Source organism: Hirundo rustica, unplaced genomic scaffold (genome assembly GCF_015227805.2).
Source record: "Hirundo rustica isolate bHirRus1 unplaced genomic scaffold, bHirRus1.pri.v3 scaffold_193_arrow_ctg1, whole genome shotgun sequence".
NCBI classification, from domain to species: Eukaryota; Metazoa; Chordata; class Aves; order Passeriformes; family Hirundinidae; genus Hirundo; species Hirundo rustica.
Genome location: NW_026690262.1, coordinates 7507 through 23721, shown reverse-complemented (window position 1 = coordinate 23721; position 16215 = coordinate 7507). Strand labels below are relative to the sequence as shown.

At 46.1% G+C, this 16215-nt stretch overlaps 1 protein-coding gene across 1 annotated transcript; it reads right to left on the bottom strand.

Annotated features, from left to right (window-relative positions):
- Positions 1-14984: 14984 nt before the first annotated feature.
- On the bottom strand, positions 14985-15923 carry LOC120747762 (olfactory receptor 14C36-like). The gene has a single exon (XM_040053804.2). The coding sequence runs from the start codon at positions 15915-15917 to the stop codon at positions 14985-14987; it is 933 nt and encodes a 310-aa protein (XP_039909738.1). The 5' UTR covers positions 15918-15923.
- Between the last annotated feature and the right edge of the window lie 292 nt (positions 15924-16215).

The window sequence follows — 16215 nt, the reverse complement described above, 5'->3', positions numbered from 1 at the left end:
TGTATCACCAAGAAGAAGAAATGTATCGCTTTTTCGAAGAAACCATCCAGCTCCACAAAAGAGAAGTAATGACAGGTATAACCATTGCAATGCTCCTTGGCCTAGGAGCCACTGGTGCAGCCACAGGTGTTTCAGCTCTCGTGACCGAACACCAAGGACTTTCTCAGCTGCAAATGACAATTGATGAGGACTTACTAAGAACTGAAAAATCCATCTCCTCTCTGGAGGAATCTATCTCCTCGCTTTCGGAACTCGTCCTGCAGAACAGGCGAGGATTGGACCTCTTGCTCATGCAGCAAGGAGGCCTTTGTGCCACCTTGAGAGAAGAATGCTGGTTTTATGCAGACCATACCGGAGTTGTGCAAGACTCCATGGCCGAGCTGAGAGAAAGACTGGCCCAGAGAAAAAGAGAGAGAGAGGCCCAACGAGGATTGTTTGAGTCATGGTTCAATCAGTCCCCATGGCTAGCCACCCTTGTTTCCACCTTAATAGGCCCTCTCACCATGATACTCCTGACACTGATTTTTGGGCCTTGCATTTTGAACAAGTTAGTGTCGTTTGTTAGAAGCCGTTTAGAGAAAGTCGACATCTTATTTGTCGAACGCCTGCAATTACCATACAGTGCGCTTGTTACTAACATGTTATATCACTTTTGTATCCTATTATACTAACCTTAACAGCTTTTGCAATTTTTATAACATTTATACTTTTATAGGTTTTTTACTTAATCATGAAGGGGGGGGAGATGTGGGAGATTAGGGACAGGCGATCGGAAGATGTCGCGTCGTACGGGTAGACAGAACCCCTCCCTCAACATTTAGTTGTTTAGTGTCCTTGATTAGATAAGTAACACGTAGTTTGTAACGTAAGCAGATGGAAATGATGCAGCAAACAGAAGTTTTGTAACCCCATGTAATCAGTTAATAAAGCGCCATTTGCCGTCCACCACATTGATGTATGTGAGCTAAGGGACCGAGCAGCCTAGGCGTGGCTGCCGTGTCGTTCCTGGAACCAGGTCGCTATGCCTCAGCGGAGGCAGCACTCTCTACCAATTTTTAGAGTATCTCTTTTCTTTTGTTCAACTTTTCCCAGATTGTCATATACTAGGACTCCAATGCATGCTCCTAATCTCTTGGGTAATAGGAAGAAAGCTGGCTTTACGATCCCTGTTGTACAGCTTCCCGACCAATCCCCAGGCAATTTTGTATAAGCAGTATCCCCACAGATCCAGAACAGGTGATTTGGAGCTTCCCAGTAATCTTCCCTAGTTTCAAAAGGCTGTTGCCAAAATCGAGACAGTTCTTTTATTCCCCAAAAAGGATTTATAGCTTTGTCAATACATTCATGTAATCCATACCTCTCATTATAGATACATTTTTCCATGTTCTCAGTTGACCAATACTTTTTAGGCCCTTTGGGAACCCATTTAGCACTTGAGTTTATCACTATTATATACCTTTTACACATTAATTTTTCCTACATGGGTTTGATATCTGGTTCCTGTCCTCATGATACATTCTTCCCCAATGATTTTAGATTTGAGATCCCACTTCTCTCTTCCTCTTGTTCTTAGACTTCGTGTATTCTGTTCAGTTTGCTTCCATTTTAGAATTTCTAGAGGGCTTAAACTAATTCCCTCCCAAGGCCATATTTCAGACATTTGTGTACCTCCACATATCCAGCACTCGGTTAAATTTAATTCTCGACTGATCCTTTCTACTAAGTCAATGAACAGGTTTTTTTCCTGATGGGATGTTTAGGCCTTTTTCAAATTTTGTTGTCAACACTTTTTCTTTTATTATATCTCTCAATCCTTTGTGATCTGTTTCAAAACATAACCAAGTTATCTCCTATAGGACATTCCCCAAATAGGCACTGTGCATAACTAGCTGTGTTTTTTGTGGTCCAATAAACTTTTCCATCCTCTTGGCAAGTATTCAACTGGGAGTGGTCCAAGCAGTTTGGGTTCACGTTAGTATGGACCCTGAATAAGGATCTGAGATCCCCTCCATCGTACACTGGATGGTAGCAGTTAGTACAGGCTTTTGTTTCGTAGGCGTGCTTTATGAACAGCATCAGTACGATCCCTCCCAAGAGTCCGGTATGGGACATCCTTCCTGGATCTCTTGCTCCACCCGGCCTTGCCTCTTGGAGTGGAGAGGTCTGCTCAAGAACCCACTTGCATGCTTCCACTTCCCTTCCCTATTAATTTAGTTGCCTTTAGAGAATGTTCTGTAGGAGATTCACCTTTGTTTTCTAAAAAAACCTTATACTCTTTTAATTTATCTATTACTTGAATTTGTTCAAACGGCTCCTTATAAAACTTAACAACTTTTGAAATTAACTAAAACAATATTCAAAATTATTACAAAAAAAACTTAACTCTTTTTAATATATCTATTACTTAAACTTATTTAAATTGCTACTTAGAAAACTTACAATTTAAAAATTATCATATAAAAAACCCCTTAAACTTATTTAAATTTTTACTTATAAAAGTTAAACTATATGTAAAATTAATACAAAAAAACCTTTATACTCTTTTTTAATATACCTATTACTTAAAATTATCTAAATTGCTAATTACAAAAAAACCACTGATTTAGGTTTACATAAATTAACTTTTATTGTGCCCTCCCCCCCCCTTTTTTTTTGAGTCCATTGATTTGGGGAGAAGCAACTGAAAAAGGTTTTCACGGTCTCTGTTATCTCTTATTTCTTTTTAAAGGTTAATTTCAAGTCTTTCGGGTGTGGTGTTACTGTCCACTCAGTTTCATGCCGTGAGGGCGCTGAACTCGGGTTCTCTCCAGGAGGGGGTACTGGCCCTTTAACTCTGGTGATGTGAGTCCATCCTTTTTCTTCAGTGCGCACTGCTGTGTGAGTTGTTAACAGTACTTGGTAGGGACCTTCAAACTTTGGGGTCAACGGGATATTAGTCCACATTTTGATCAATACCCAATCTCCAGGATTGATATTATGCACATTTGCATCCAAAGGGGAAGTTTGAGGAAGAGAGCCTTTCTTTCTGAGATTTTCTAGGGTTTGTCCAATGGTTTTTAGATATTTTCTAGTGACTTCCTCTCCTTCCAGGTAGTCTTTAGAACTATAAGGACATAACAAAAAGGGAAGCCCAAATAACATTTCATATGGTGACACTCCTATATCTGCTTGTGGCTGTGTTCTGATTCGTAATAATGCTAGGGGTAAGCATTTAAGCCAATTTAGTTGAGTTTCTGCTATTAATTTAGTCAGTACATTTTTAATGGTCTTGTTCATTCTTTCTACTCTGCCTGAGCTTTGGGGATGCCATGGGGTGTGTAACCTCCATTTTATCCCCAAGGCTTGTGTTACCTGCTGTAGAATTTGTGCTGTGAAATGTGGCCCTCTATCTGAATCAATATTATTTATCAGCCCATACCAAGGGAGGATATCTTCTAATGTTATTTTTGTTACTACTTCTGCTGTTTCCCTTTTTGTAGGGAATGCCTCTACCCAATGGGTAAGGTGATCTATGATCACTAGCAAGTGTTTATAACCTTGATCAGGGGGCATCTCAGTAAAATCAATTTGCACGTTCTGGAAGGGCCTTAAGGCTAACTCCCTCCCTCCAGACTCAGTTTTTCTCATAACTTTTTGATTTATTTTCTGACATTATACATCCTTGAGTAACTGCTTTTGCTAATTCGTGTACTCCAATACATAGGTTTTCCCTTAGGAAATGGTCACATAACCCCTGGGTTCCTCAGTGGGTTAAATTATGTATTTCTGTAAGTATTTTTCGGGCTAGGGCTTTATTCAAGACTTTCCGTCCATCAGCTGTTAACCATACTCCATGTTCCCCCTGGTGTAATCCTAATTCTTTTATTGCTTTCTGCTCTTAATCACTAAACACCTGCTCTATCCCTTCTTCTTCTTTTCTTGGTATTTTCTCAAATTTGAGGATTTTTACTGGTTCTCCTAGTTCTAAAGCTCCCTCTCTGGCTGTTTTATCAGCTAACTGGTTTCCCCTTATCTCGGGCATATTTCCCTTTTGATGCTCTTTTATGTGGACTACTGCAATTTCTACTGGTTTTTGTAAAGATTTTAATACTGACTTTATTAATTCTGTGTGTATTAAGTCTTTCCCTTTTGAATTCAAATATCCCCGTCCTTCCCAAATTTTCCCAAATGTGTGCACAATACCAAAGGCATATCTAGAGTCTGTGTAAATGGTCCCTCGGTCATCTTTAAGTAAGTCTAGCCCTCTCTTTAGTGCATATATTTCACAGCACTGCGCTGACCAGTTACTTGGTAACTTTCCCTTTTCTAAGACTTCCATTTTCTCTCCCTCAATCACAGAGTATCCGGATGTTCTTTTCCCTTCCACCACTTGGGATGACCCATCTGTGAACAATACTCTCCCATATGGAAGGGGTGTGTCTTCTAAATCTTCTCTCACTTTTGTCTGCATATCAATGAGTTCTAGGCAATGGTGTTCTATCTCTTCAGTGGGCTCACCAGAGAGAAATTGGGCTGGATTTAAGCTTTTTCATGTTGTTAGTTCTAGGTTATCTGTATTTATCAGTATAATTTCATATTTTAGGATTCTAGAATCTGTGAGCCACTTTTGAGCTCTTTGGCTTAAGATTGTTTTCAAATCATGTGCAGTATGTATCTTTATCTTTCCCTGTAATATTAACTTTTGAGCCTCTTCTATCAAAATAGCTGCAGCTGCAACTGCTTGGAGAAAAGCTGGCCATCCCGTGGCAACTGGATCTAATAGTTCTGCTAAAAATGCTACAGGTTTTCAGTATCCTCCCCATTTTGGGTTAAAACTCCATATGCTATCCCTTCCTCGGTGTTTACAAACAAATCAAACTCCTTTTTAAGATCTGGTAAGCTTAAAACTGGTGCTGACGATAATTTCTCTTTTAGATCTTGTAGCTGCTTCTCGTCACTCTCTGTCCAATTCATTGGTTCCTGGTCTATTAATTTATCATAAAGAAATTTGACCCCTTGAGTGTACTTATCTATCCAGTGCTTGCAGTTTCCAAACAGGCCTAGAAGTTTCCTTATGTCTCTCTTAGTTTTTGGAGGTGATATAGATACTATTCCTGAAATTCTTGCAGGGCTTAACCTTTTACTCCCCTTTCCAATTATGTGTCCTAAATAAGTGACCTCAGTTTCCACAAACTGTAGTTTACTTTGAGATACTTTAAACCCCTTTTTCTCCAAAAAAGTTTAAAAGTTGTATACTTACATCTTTAACTTCTTTCTCTGTCTCCTCTGATATTAATAAATCATCCACGTATTGCAAAATTTGAACTCCTTCTTTGGGACTAAACTTTTCTAATAATGTTTCTAGGGCCTGTCCAAAGATATTTGGCGATTCCGTATATCCCTGCGGTAACTGCGTCCACCTTAGCTGTTGTTTTCTTCCCCTGTCTGGATGTTCCCATTCAAAGGCGAACCAATCCCTACACTCTTCTGCTAGGGGACATGCCCAAAAGGCATCCTTTAAGTCTATCACTGTGAACCAGATATGCTCTCTTGGAATTTTACTCAGCAAGGTATAAGGGTTAGGTACTACTGGGTGTCGAGCAATAGTTCTTTTATTTATTTTTCTCAAATCCTGGACTAATCTAAACTTTCCCTCATCTTTCTTTATGGCCAATATAGGGGTGTTATGAGGGGACATACAGGGTTCTAGGATATTTTCTTTTAAAAGATGCTCAATTACTGAAGCTAGCCCTTTCTTTCCTTCTGGTGACATTGGGTATTGCTTGACTCTGATGGCAGGGGGATCTTTTTGCATTTCTATCTTAATGGGAGGGATATCTAAACACCCATACTTTCCCTCTGTAGCCCACACTTCTGGATTTATCTCTTGTATATCCCCTTGGGTCAGTTTCATGATATGCACAACCATTTTTCCATCTTTTGGGATAACTCCTACCCTGAGCTGCACTTGTAAGTCTCTGCCTAGTAAATTGGTTTCTTGTAAATTGGTATGTGGTAAATTGGTATGTGGTAAATAAAGAAAATCAGCTACACAATACTTGGAGTTCCCTTTTATCTCTACTCCTTCAATTATTAATGCTCGAAATGGCCTCCGTTCAGCCCCTAACACTTCACAAGTTTTTGTCCCAATTGTTACCCCTGTTGGTAATTTCCTTAAACTTGACCTATTAGCTCCTGTGTCCACTAAGAATTCATATTCTTCACTTTGGGGCCCCACATCAAAGTTTACTAGAGGCTCATCTTGTTGTTCCATTGGGTCCCCTATTTTATAGAGCCTCTGACACCCCTAATCCTCCCCTTTCAGCACCCTCTCCAGGGCATCTTGCTCCCTTGCCATAGTTTCATCAAGTGATAATTTCTTACAATCCCTTTTAAAATGCCCTATTTCATCACAATAATAACAAGTTCTATTCCCTCCTGGGTTACTTCTTGTCAAATTTACCCACGGTGGTACTATGGGTGACTGTGGTTCTTCAAATGAGGGTCTTGGTCCTCCCTCACTAGATTTCAAAGAAGAGTTTCTCTGGTTTTCTGCTACTCCACTACTTTCTCTTGCTACAGCTACCATAATGTGAGCCTTGGCTCTAGCTTTTTCTTCTTCTCTCCTCAGGTAAACTCTTAAGGCTTCTTTTAATAATTCATTAATACTCTTCTCCTGCCAATCCTCAATTTTTTCTAATTTTCTCCGTATATCTGGCCATGACTTTGTTACAAACTGCACTTTTTGAATTACTTGCCCCTCAGGACTATCAGGGTCTATGCTTGAATATAATTGAAAATTTCTTTTTAATTCATTTAGCCATGTGGCAGGAGTTTAATCTTTTTCTTGGGACCCATCAAAAGCTAATTTAGTATTATTCCCTCTGGGGACAGACTCTCTTATGCCTCTTACTATCAAGGACCTATAGTCTCTCATATTTTATCTTTCTTCTTCTGGATTTGGGTCCCACCCCAGGTCAGCTATCCGTAATTTATGATCTCCAGGTGGCCCTAACCTATTTTCCCTTTCCCAGATTCTGATACTTGCTGTTCTGATCATTTGTATTTCCTCAGGGGAGAACAAGATGTTTAATATAGAATTTAACTCTCCCCAGGTATAAACATTGGGTCCAAGGAATTGGTCTACCTGTGTGGCAATACCTATGGGATTTTCAACTAAATTTCCTAGCTCTTTCTTAAATCCTCTTACCTCAGAGGCTGTTAATGGGGCATTTACAAATCCTACTCCTCCAATCACTCCTCCCATAGGCACTTCCCTGAGGGGAAAAACTCTTTCTGGCTTTAATGCTTTTGATCTGATGTTACAATAGGGTCCCTCACTCACATTATTAACTGGTAACACTGTCTGGGTCAGGGATTCCTGGGAGTTTCCAGGAGAATGTGATGACTCACGGGAGTCTGTAGGGGTTTTGGTTATCTCCCAATTAGGGGGTGGCAGGGGAATTGCTGTAGGTGGTGGGGAAGTAGTAAAATCTGTAGGAGGAGAAGCAGAGGATGGTACTGTGGGAGGAAGGGGGACTTGGGAAGAGGTTGTGTTTTGGGAAACTGAAGGGGTTACAACTGGGGCTAAAGAATTTTGACTATTGGAAGGAGGTGGCAAAGGGGCTGTTGGGAGAGTACGGGGAGAAGGTACTAAGGATTGAGGAGGAGATGTGTTAAGGAAGGGTGATGATGGAACCACTGGGGGAAGAGGAAGAGAGGGTTCTGAAGGAGTTTGAGTTTGACTCGGAGAAGTTCGTAGGGAAACTGGGACAGGATTTTGAGGGACTTGGGGCACTTCTGGGTAAACTGGAGGGGGTAAATGGTCTAGAGGGTCCCATCTTTGATTAGTTTCCTTTCTTTCTTCTTTCTCCTCTTTTTTTTTCACACTTTCTTTTTTTTTTTTTATTTGCAGACTTTTATATTCTCTTTACTCGTGGCTCTCTTTTGCCAACAAGCAGCATAGGCTAACTGGTTTACGTCTGGATCTTCCTGAGTTCTTAGGTACTGATTTAACTGATAGCACATCCACTCATCATGTGTTCCAAACCATGGCCACTCTCCTGGTAATTTTAATTTTGGCCAGACTTCTGTGCAATAAAACACCATTTTAACCTGATCTAGTCCTTTCGTAGCCTCTAGAGAATCCCATTTAGCTAAAAGTTGTTCTAAGGGACTACCAGGTGGAATACTCTTCACTTTGTTATTTTCCTTTTGGGATTTCTTCTTCTTACTAGTACATTGTCCCATTTTCTTTAAACTGAAAAAAAATTTCAAAGGTGCCCTCTACTGACAGGCAACACAGGTTTTGTAAGCAAAAAAAAATTCTTTGGCGTTTCCCACTCCAAATCTCTTGACTTAATTCTTGAACACTTCAACATAAAACTTCTAAACTTTATGCTTTTCTACTCTTTCCTACACTTTTGCTTCCATTTAGGGAACAAACTCTCTCTCTTTCTACTCACTTTCTCTAACCTTCTTCACTTTCTTGGATGCTCACACTTTACTCACACCAGGGGCTCAGACTCTCTTCTGACCCCTTGATGTGGGTCCTAATGACCTCACCCCCTATGTACCCCCGCGCCTTACCTCACCCCTGAGACTCTGGACACGCTTTCCGGCGCACGACAGGGTCCCTAGTACTGGCATCCCCTTCCGGGCCTCAGGGCCTTCCCGCGCCTTAGCCCCCGCCGGGCCGGACACCTTCAGTCCAAACCCCAGACTAGACTGCCCTGTCACTAGTACCGTTCCCCTCTTCACTTTTTGAAACGGAGGTAAGAGGTCAAGACTCCGCACGGGTTACCTTGGGGGGGTATCCCTTCCTTGTTTCCAAGGATCAACCCGAGCAGGGCCCGACCCCTTTGCCTTCCACCAGGACTGGCTTGACTACTTCTCCCCAGCAAAGCAGCCTCGGCAAGAGGGATGAGTGTGTGTGTGCAGGATGCCCGCCTTGCCTCCAAGCTGACTCCCCACCCCGGTATCCTCGGGCTATGGGTTTACGGCCTCCTCCCTGAGACTGTGGCAGCACACCCTCTCCGGTGCGTCTGGCTCAGTCCTGGGAAGCAGGGACTCTCATGAGCTCTCGGCACCCGCAGTGTCTGGGGACACCCCGTCAACCCTGGTACGGTTTTCCCGCCCCTCCAGGGATTCTAACCCCTCCTAGGCTACTCTAGCCCTTAAGGGGGGGGACCTGCCCCTAATGTGTGCCACTCACACTCTATTTTCCCCTGCACGCCTAGGGGAGGGCCCTTTCTGCCCCTAAGAAGAAGCCTCACTCACTAGTTTCTTTCGCTTCCCCCTTTTCCTGGCTGGCCCCCTCGCGGGGGTCCGAAACTGCAGTACCGAGGGGTCCACACTCAGTTCCGGGGGTCCGAGCTGCCGGCCCCCGACTCTCTCACACTCCCATTTGCACGTCTCCTTTACCCGCCGCCGGAATGCTCACCCTCCGGCGCTCCTCCTCGTTGCCGGTCCCAGGCTGCTCCCGCTTAGCCAGCTGTCCCGGAGGTCCGAAGAGCGAGCGGCCATCCCGTCTTCGGTCCCTCTTCAGGCGTGGCCAGATCCTGTGGACGAGCCCCCAAAATTGTTCTGGAAAAAAGAGAGAGTCAGAGACTTGCTCTTTTTGTATGTTTCTTTATTATCAAGCTTGGCCTTGGGGGAGAGCTTGCTTGCTCCCTTGGCAATGCAGAGGAGGAGGTACACACAGCTTCGCTTCACAGCAAAGCTGGGGACTTCCACACCCCTCGCGGGCTTTTTCCCCTTGCCGGGGAGTCGTCTTCGCTTCGCTGATCAGGGGTCATCCAGCGATGGGGGACTCCTCCTCCAGTCACGGCGACTAAATAAAGCTGCTTCGGCGGACTCCCGTACCTTTTGCACTAGTCTAAAGTGTGACTTCAGTCCTGGATTTTACTTTGGTTCTCTGCTTTTCAGAGTCTCTTGTTCTTGAGTTGTTCCCAGAATTCCAGTGTTCTTTTTATTTGCATATTCAGACACTATCCGGCGAATGGGAGCAGAGATACAGGTAATAAGGTGAATTCTTAATTAACAAACAAGTAAATAAGGTGATAATCAATATTAAAACAGGAATAAGGCAAATTCTTTATACAGAACTAGTATTACCAATCTTTATGGAATTACTTAACAATTAAGCAACTAAAACATAGATTATTTGAATAGAACTTATTTATAACAAGAGGCTTTAAGATTCCCACTTAAATCTCAATCATATCAATCTCCAACTTTGACTAGAACTAGCATTCCTCCAAACAACATTAAGATGTTACAAGAAACAGTCCATTTCTCCATAGTTTACACCAGAAAAGTTTGGTTAAAAATGTCCACATCCTCAATCCCTCTTCTAATAATCTTTATCCGTTCTTTCACTCCTGCTCCACTGACTTCATGCGGCGACTTTCCTATGTCCACTCTGTCTCTTTCTTTTCTCTCTCAGGGAAGGGTCAGGCCTTGGAAGCTCCATGTTGCCAAGAAATGGTTAACTCTGCCCAGGCCTGCAGTGGCCATGTGATTTCTGCTCCAGGCAGCAGTCTCTCCATTTCAGATCAGCCTGGTTTCCTCCCTCCACTCTTTCTTCTCCGTCTGGAAGACACCAGAGGAGGGGAGTGGGAGGAGAGCTCTGCCCACCCCTCGGTGACAATCGGGGCAGCCTTGGCCTAACCGGGCCCATAGTTGTTATCAGGGGAGATCCCTCCCTGCTCTGGGGCCTCCGGGGAGGTTTTTTTCAAAGTGGTTGATGTTAAGCTGCAACCTCTCCTCCCCCCGGGGAGCCGATGGAGTCCGGCTCGGCCTCGGGCGAGCTTCCCCCCAAAGGGGGAGGTGGGGTGTGGGGAGCAGTAGGACCCACTCGATGTTACCTGTTCAGCTGACCAGGAGGAAAAGGGCCTGACCTGAAAAAACCCAGGATTTATATGGGTACTGCCCAAAGTCGCATTCAACATTCTCAGTGGCCAAAGCAGATGCCAGTATCTCAAACCGGCTTCTGAGAGGTCCTTGTCCTTTCTAAAACTATTTCCAAGGTCCTGACAGGGTAATACTTCACATTCCTCCCTAAGTAAAAACCGAACTATGTGAACCCATGACAGTGACCTTTAGGCTTTGCAGGGCTCAGGCACAGCGGCTGTGACAGAGTCAGGGCTGAGGTCACACTCTGTGGGCTGGGGCAGAGCCCATCCAGAAATGACCTGAGATGGGCTCAAATACAATGATGGGACCATGGCCAGACCCTCATGTTCTTCAGTCCCACCTCACATCATTGCCAGGGGCAGAGAAAAGGGACAGGTGACTTCTCAGCATGGGTCACAGGAACCTGGGTCACCAGAGTCCTTCCCAAAGTGGCAATGGCCCATTAACAGAAGAGATCTCCCTGGAGGGAGGATGGGTCATGGAAGAGATCAAGAACAATGCCCCATTTGGTTTTACACAGCTGGCCCATTAAGAGAAGATCCCCCTCAGAGATATGTGGGGTGGGTCATTGAAGAGATAAACAACCTGTCCCAGCTGGTGTTCACAGATGGTAATAGAATACATTTTTTTGGATAAATCTTGCATTGTAAGACAGGGCTTGAGGCTTCTTGCCCAGGAGCTCTCAGGAATTCCTCAAGGCTACTGAGATAACAACAGGACTACAAATAAGAACCAAAAGCCTGAGAAACTGTTTACAAACAACGCAAAACTTAGAGGACAAACAACATGATGATGGATGCTACACCAATTAGGTGTCCTGAAGGATGTGTGAATAAGTGGCTTAGCCAATTGAGAGAAACCTGTACTTGTGCACAGTAGTGCTAGAATCCATAACTGGAGTTTAACATAAATAAAGCATATATTAAATATATAATTATACATATAACATATATAAAATATATAATTAGATATATATAGATATAAATATTCAATAAACGGCTTCTGCTAAAATCATATTGATTCTGCTGTTCAGTTGTCCAGGGTTTCCCCTGCACTGCAGAGACTCTGCACGACTGACAGGATGGGCTTTGGGGCTGTGAGGAGAAGCTGAGGGACCTGGGCTGCTGGACCTTCTGAAGAGGAGGCCCAGGGCTCATCCTGCAACTGCTGCAAGGGTGGTTTCAGAGAATCACAGAATGAGCAAGGTTGGAAAAAATCTTGGACATCATCAAGTCCAACCTGTGCCCTGACACCACCTTGTCTCCCTTGAGACTCCTCCAGGATAAACAACTGACAGGCTGGGGACAGAGTGGCTGGACAGCAGCCAGGCAGAAAGGGATCTGGGGGGACTGATGGAGAGCAGGCTGGACAAGAGCCAACAGCGTGCCCACAAGGCCAAGAAGGCCAATGGCTCCTGGCCTGGATTGGGAATGGTGGTGTCACCAGGGCCAGGGCAGTGATTCTTCCCCTGTGCTCGATACTGGTTGGGCAGCACCTCGAGTGCTGTGTCCTGTTCTGAGTCCCCCAGTTTAGGAAGGACATGGAGGGGCTGGAGTGTGTCCAGAGAAGAACAAGAAGGCTAGTGAGGGGTCTGGAACACAAGTCCTGTGAGGAGCAGCTGAGGGAGCTGGGATTGTTTAACCTGGAGAAGAGGAGGCTCAGGGGAAACAAGGTGGTGTCAGGGCACAGGTTGGACTTGATGATGTCCAAGGCCTTTTCCCACCTTGCTCATTCTGTGATTCTCTGAAACCATCCTTGCAGCAGTTGCAGGATGAGCCCTGGGCCTCCTCTTCAGAAGGTCCAGCAGCCCAGGTCCCTCAGCATCTCCTCACAGCCCCAAAGCCCATCCTGTCAGTCCTGCAGAGCCTCTGCAGCTCCTCCTCCTTGCCCAGAACAGGGAGCCCCACAGCCAGACACAGCAGCCCAGATGTGCCCCCCTGGCCTGTGGTGCCTCTGGAAAGGGAGCAGCACGAGGCACTGCAGGAGGCTGCAAACAATTCCTGAAGCACTTGGAGGATGATCCTGCTCCCAAAGGGACGTTCCCATGGTGCTGGGAACTCAGGAACTGAAAGGGAGAGTGGGGCCAGAGAGGAAACGGCAACCAGGGATGGGCTGATTGCAGGGGAGGGAAAAGGTTGGGCAATAGGAAGAAATTTGTAGCAGGAAGGGTGAAGAAAGCCCAGGTGAAGGAAAGGAAATGCTGAGAGCAGTTTGGGGGTGGCTGCCAGGCAGCCCTGGCTCTGAGCAACCACATCTGCAGTAGCACAGGAAATTCACAGCTCATGGGAAGAAACTTTCTGGCTGACTTCAGAGGCCACCACAAACCTGAGTGGTTTCCCTGCTGTCCCCCAGCCCTTCCTGGCCCCAGGGGCTGATGGCATTTGTGCTCACTCAGGTTCATCTCCCCACACCAACACCACGGGGGTGCTGATGCCTGCTCTGGGCAGTGCAAACAGGGGCTCCTGAGCCAGTGCTGCCGTGTCTGTGCCTGCAAGGATGCGGCACCTGTGTGAGCTGGGGGAGAGGCCAGGGCTGCAGAGGGGGGATGTTGTTGGCAGGTGCATGAGGACGCTCTGGGACGCTGCCCTGGGGTGTCCAGCACAGTGGGGATGGATCAGCCCCTGCTCTGCTGCTCCTTCCTAGTCTCCCCCAGGGAACTTGCAGAGCCCCAGCCATGCTGTTTGCCCCCAGCCTGCCCACGGCCACCCTGGGGCTGCTCACAGGGCTTTTCTCTGCTGAGCATTGGCCTGGGCGTGTTCTGGAGAGAGCTGGGCAAGGAGCCTGGAGCCCCCAGGCCCTGCCCTGAGGCGTCAGCGCTGCCCCAGCAGTGCCCATGGCCTGTCCCTGCTGCAGCCCCAGCACTGCCACCCCCAGCACTGTGCCCGGCCCCGAGAGCACTCAGGCCCTACAGCAACACCAGGGCCAGGAGGGCAGCGGGGCAGGGGCACGGGAGCAGCACTGGCAACACCAAGTGCTGCTGCTCCTGGGCACAGCTGCTGTGCCAGCACTGATCTGCCCCCAGCTCTGCACACAGACATTGCTGCTGCAGCTGCAGAGAAGGGAACAAAAGGGGGATCTCTGCAGAAAACTTGGCTGGGAGATCCTTGAGTTCCTTTAAAGCTGCCAGTATTGCAGCCCCTCATTCACACAGTCTTTGGCCACAGGGAAGGTGGAGAGAAACTAAATGAGAATGGCACAAACAATGACATTTCTTGTTGTCTTGGTTTTGAAAGACAGTTTGCTAGGGAAAGCTAGAGCTTCCCTTGGAATGGAGAATGTCAACTCCGTTCCTACCAAATTATTATCATTTTGCAATTAGGGGCTTTTAAGTAAAGATATCGGAATAGGAGTAACAGTTCTTTACTAGGAATATTAAAAAAGAAGAAAATACAAATGTAGTAATACAGAAAACACAAGTAAGCAAGCAAACAAAAATCCTGGAAAAACCTTCATAGAGTCAAGGATATGACCTGTGTGTCAACATTTTGGAAGTAGTCCAAATAAATCCTGTTGGAGTAAGAGATGTGGTTCTGTGGAGTAGAGATGATCCTGCAGACAGTCCAGTGGCGGTGAGATGGGTACAGTCTTCCTCCATGAGTCTAGTGGAAAAAACCAGATACTCGAGCCTCATTTCTTGAATCTCATTTTTTATCTAGGTGTTCTTGAGTCTCATTTTTTATCTAGGTAGGAAGAGTTGGCTCCCCCCACACTGGTGGAGCATCTCACAATGGGATGATGGAATGTGTCATGTCATTGGTGGGCCTTAATGGTCCATTATCAGAAATGTCCCCCTGGAGAATGGATGGGTGGTGAAAGATTAGAAACACTGCCCATCTGGTTTTAACAGCAGGGCTATTATCAGAAGACATCCAGCCCCCTCAACCCTGGAGTTACAGGAGATAAGGAAAAAACATTTGCCCAATGGCTTTCAATAGATGAAATAGAATACACAGGTTTTGATTACATACCCTAAGACATTTGTGTAAAATATTTAAACAATAAAACAAAAAGAACCTCCAAAATGAAAGCAACAAGAAGTATCAAAAATTACTTTTATTACAAGCGATTTGCAGAAATTGCCCAGCAGTTTAATGTTCCTGAAACCCTGCAGTCATCAGTCTCTGCACTGCAGCCTTGAGCTCCTGGTTCCTCAGGCTGTAGATAAGGGGGTTCAGGGCTGGAGGCACCACTGAGTACAGAACTGACAGGGCCAGATCCAGGGATGGGGAGGAGATGGAGGGGGGCTTCAGGTAGGCAAACACTGCAGTGCTGAGAAACAGGGAGAGCACTGCCAAATGAGGGAGGCAGGTGGAAAAGGCTTTGTGCCGTCCCTGCTCACAGGGGATCCTCAGCACAGCCCTGATGATCTGCACATAGGAGAAAACAATGAACACAAAACAACCAAATACCAAACAGACACTAACAGCAATAAGACAGAGTTCTCTGAGATAGGATTTGGAGCAGGAGAGTTTGAGGACCTGTGGGATTTCACAGAAGAATTGGCCGAGGACATTGCCATAGCACAGGGGCAAGGAAAATGTATTGGCCGTGTGCAGCAGTGAATAGAGAAAGGCACTGGCCCAGGCAGCTGCTGCCATGTGGGCACAAGCTCTGCTGCCCAGGAGGGTCCCGTAGTGCAGGGGTTTGCAGATGGACACGTAGCGGTCATAGCACATGATGGTCAGGATTAAATACTCTGCTGAGATGAAGAACATAAAGACAAAGACCTGTGCAGCACATCCTGCATATGAGATGGTCCTGGTGTCCCAGAGGGAATTGTGCATGGCTTTGGGCACAGTGGTGCAGACGGAGCCCAGGTCGGTGAGGGCCAGGTTGAGCAGGAAGAAGAACATGGGCGTGTGCAGGAGGTGGCCGCAGGCTACGGCGCTGATGATGAGGCCGTTGCCCAGGAGGGCAGCCAGGGAGATGCCCAGGAAGAGGCAGAAGTGCAGGAGCTGCAGCTGCCGCGTGTCTGCCAATGCCAGCAGGAGGAAGTGGCTGATGGAGCTGCTGTTGGACATTTGCTCCTGCTGGACATGGAGATCTGTAAAAAAAGGAATCATGAAATGGTTCAGTTTGGAGAGGACTTTCAACATCCCAGCACAGCTTGGTGGCACTTCCCCCACTGCCTGCCCAGGACTCTGCTGCCTGGAGCTGTCCCTGCCTGCAGCTGCTTCCCTGTGCCCAGGGCTGGGCCCTGCCAGTGCTGCCAGAGCCCAGCCCAGCCCTGGGGGCTCAGCTCTGCCCTGCAGGGCCCTCCTAGCTCAGGCACTGCCCAGGGGCAGCTCTGGCTCTGCAGGCTCTGATGGCAATGTCAGA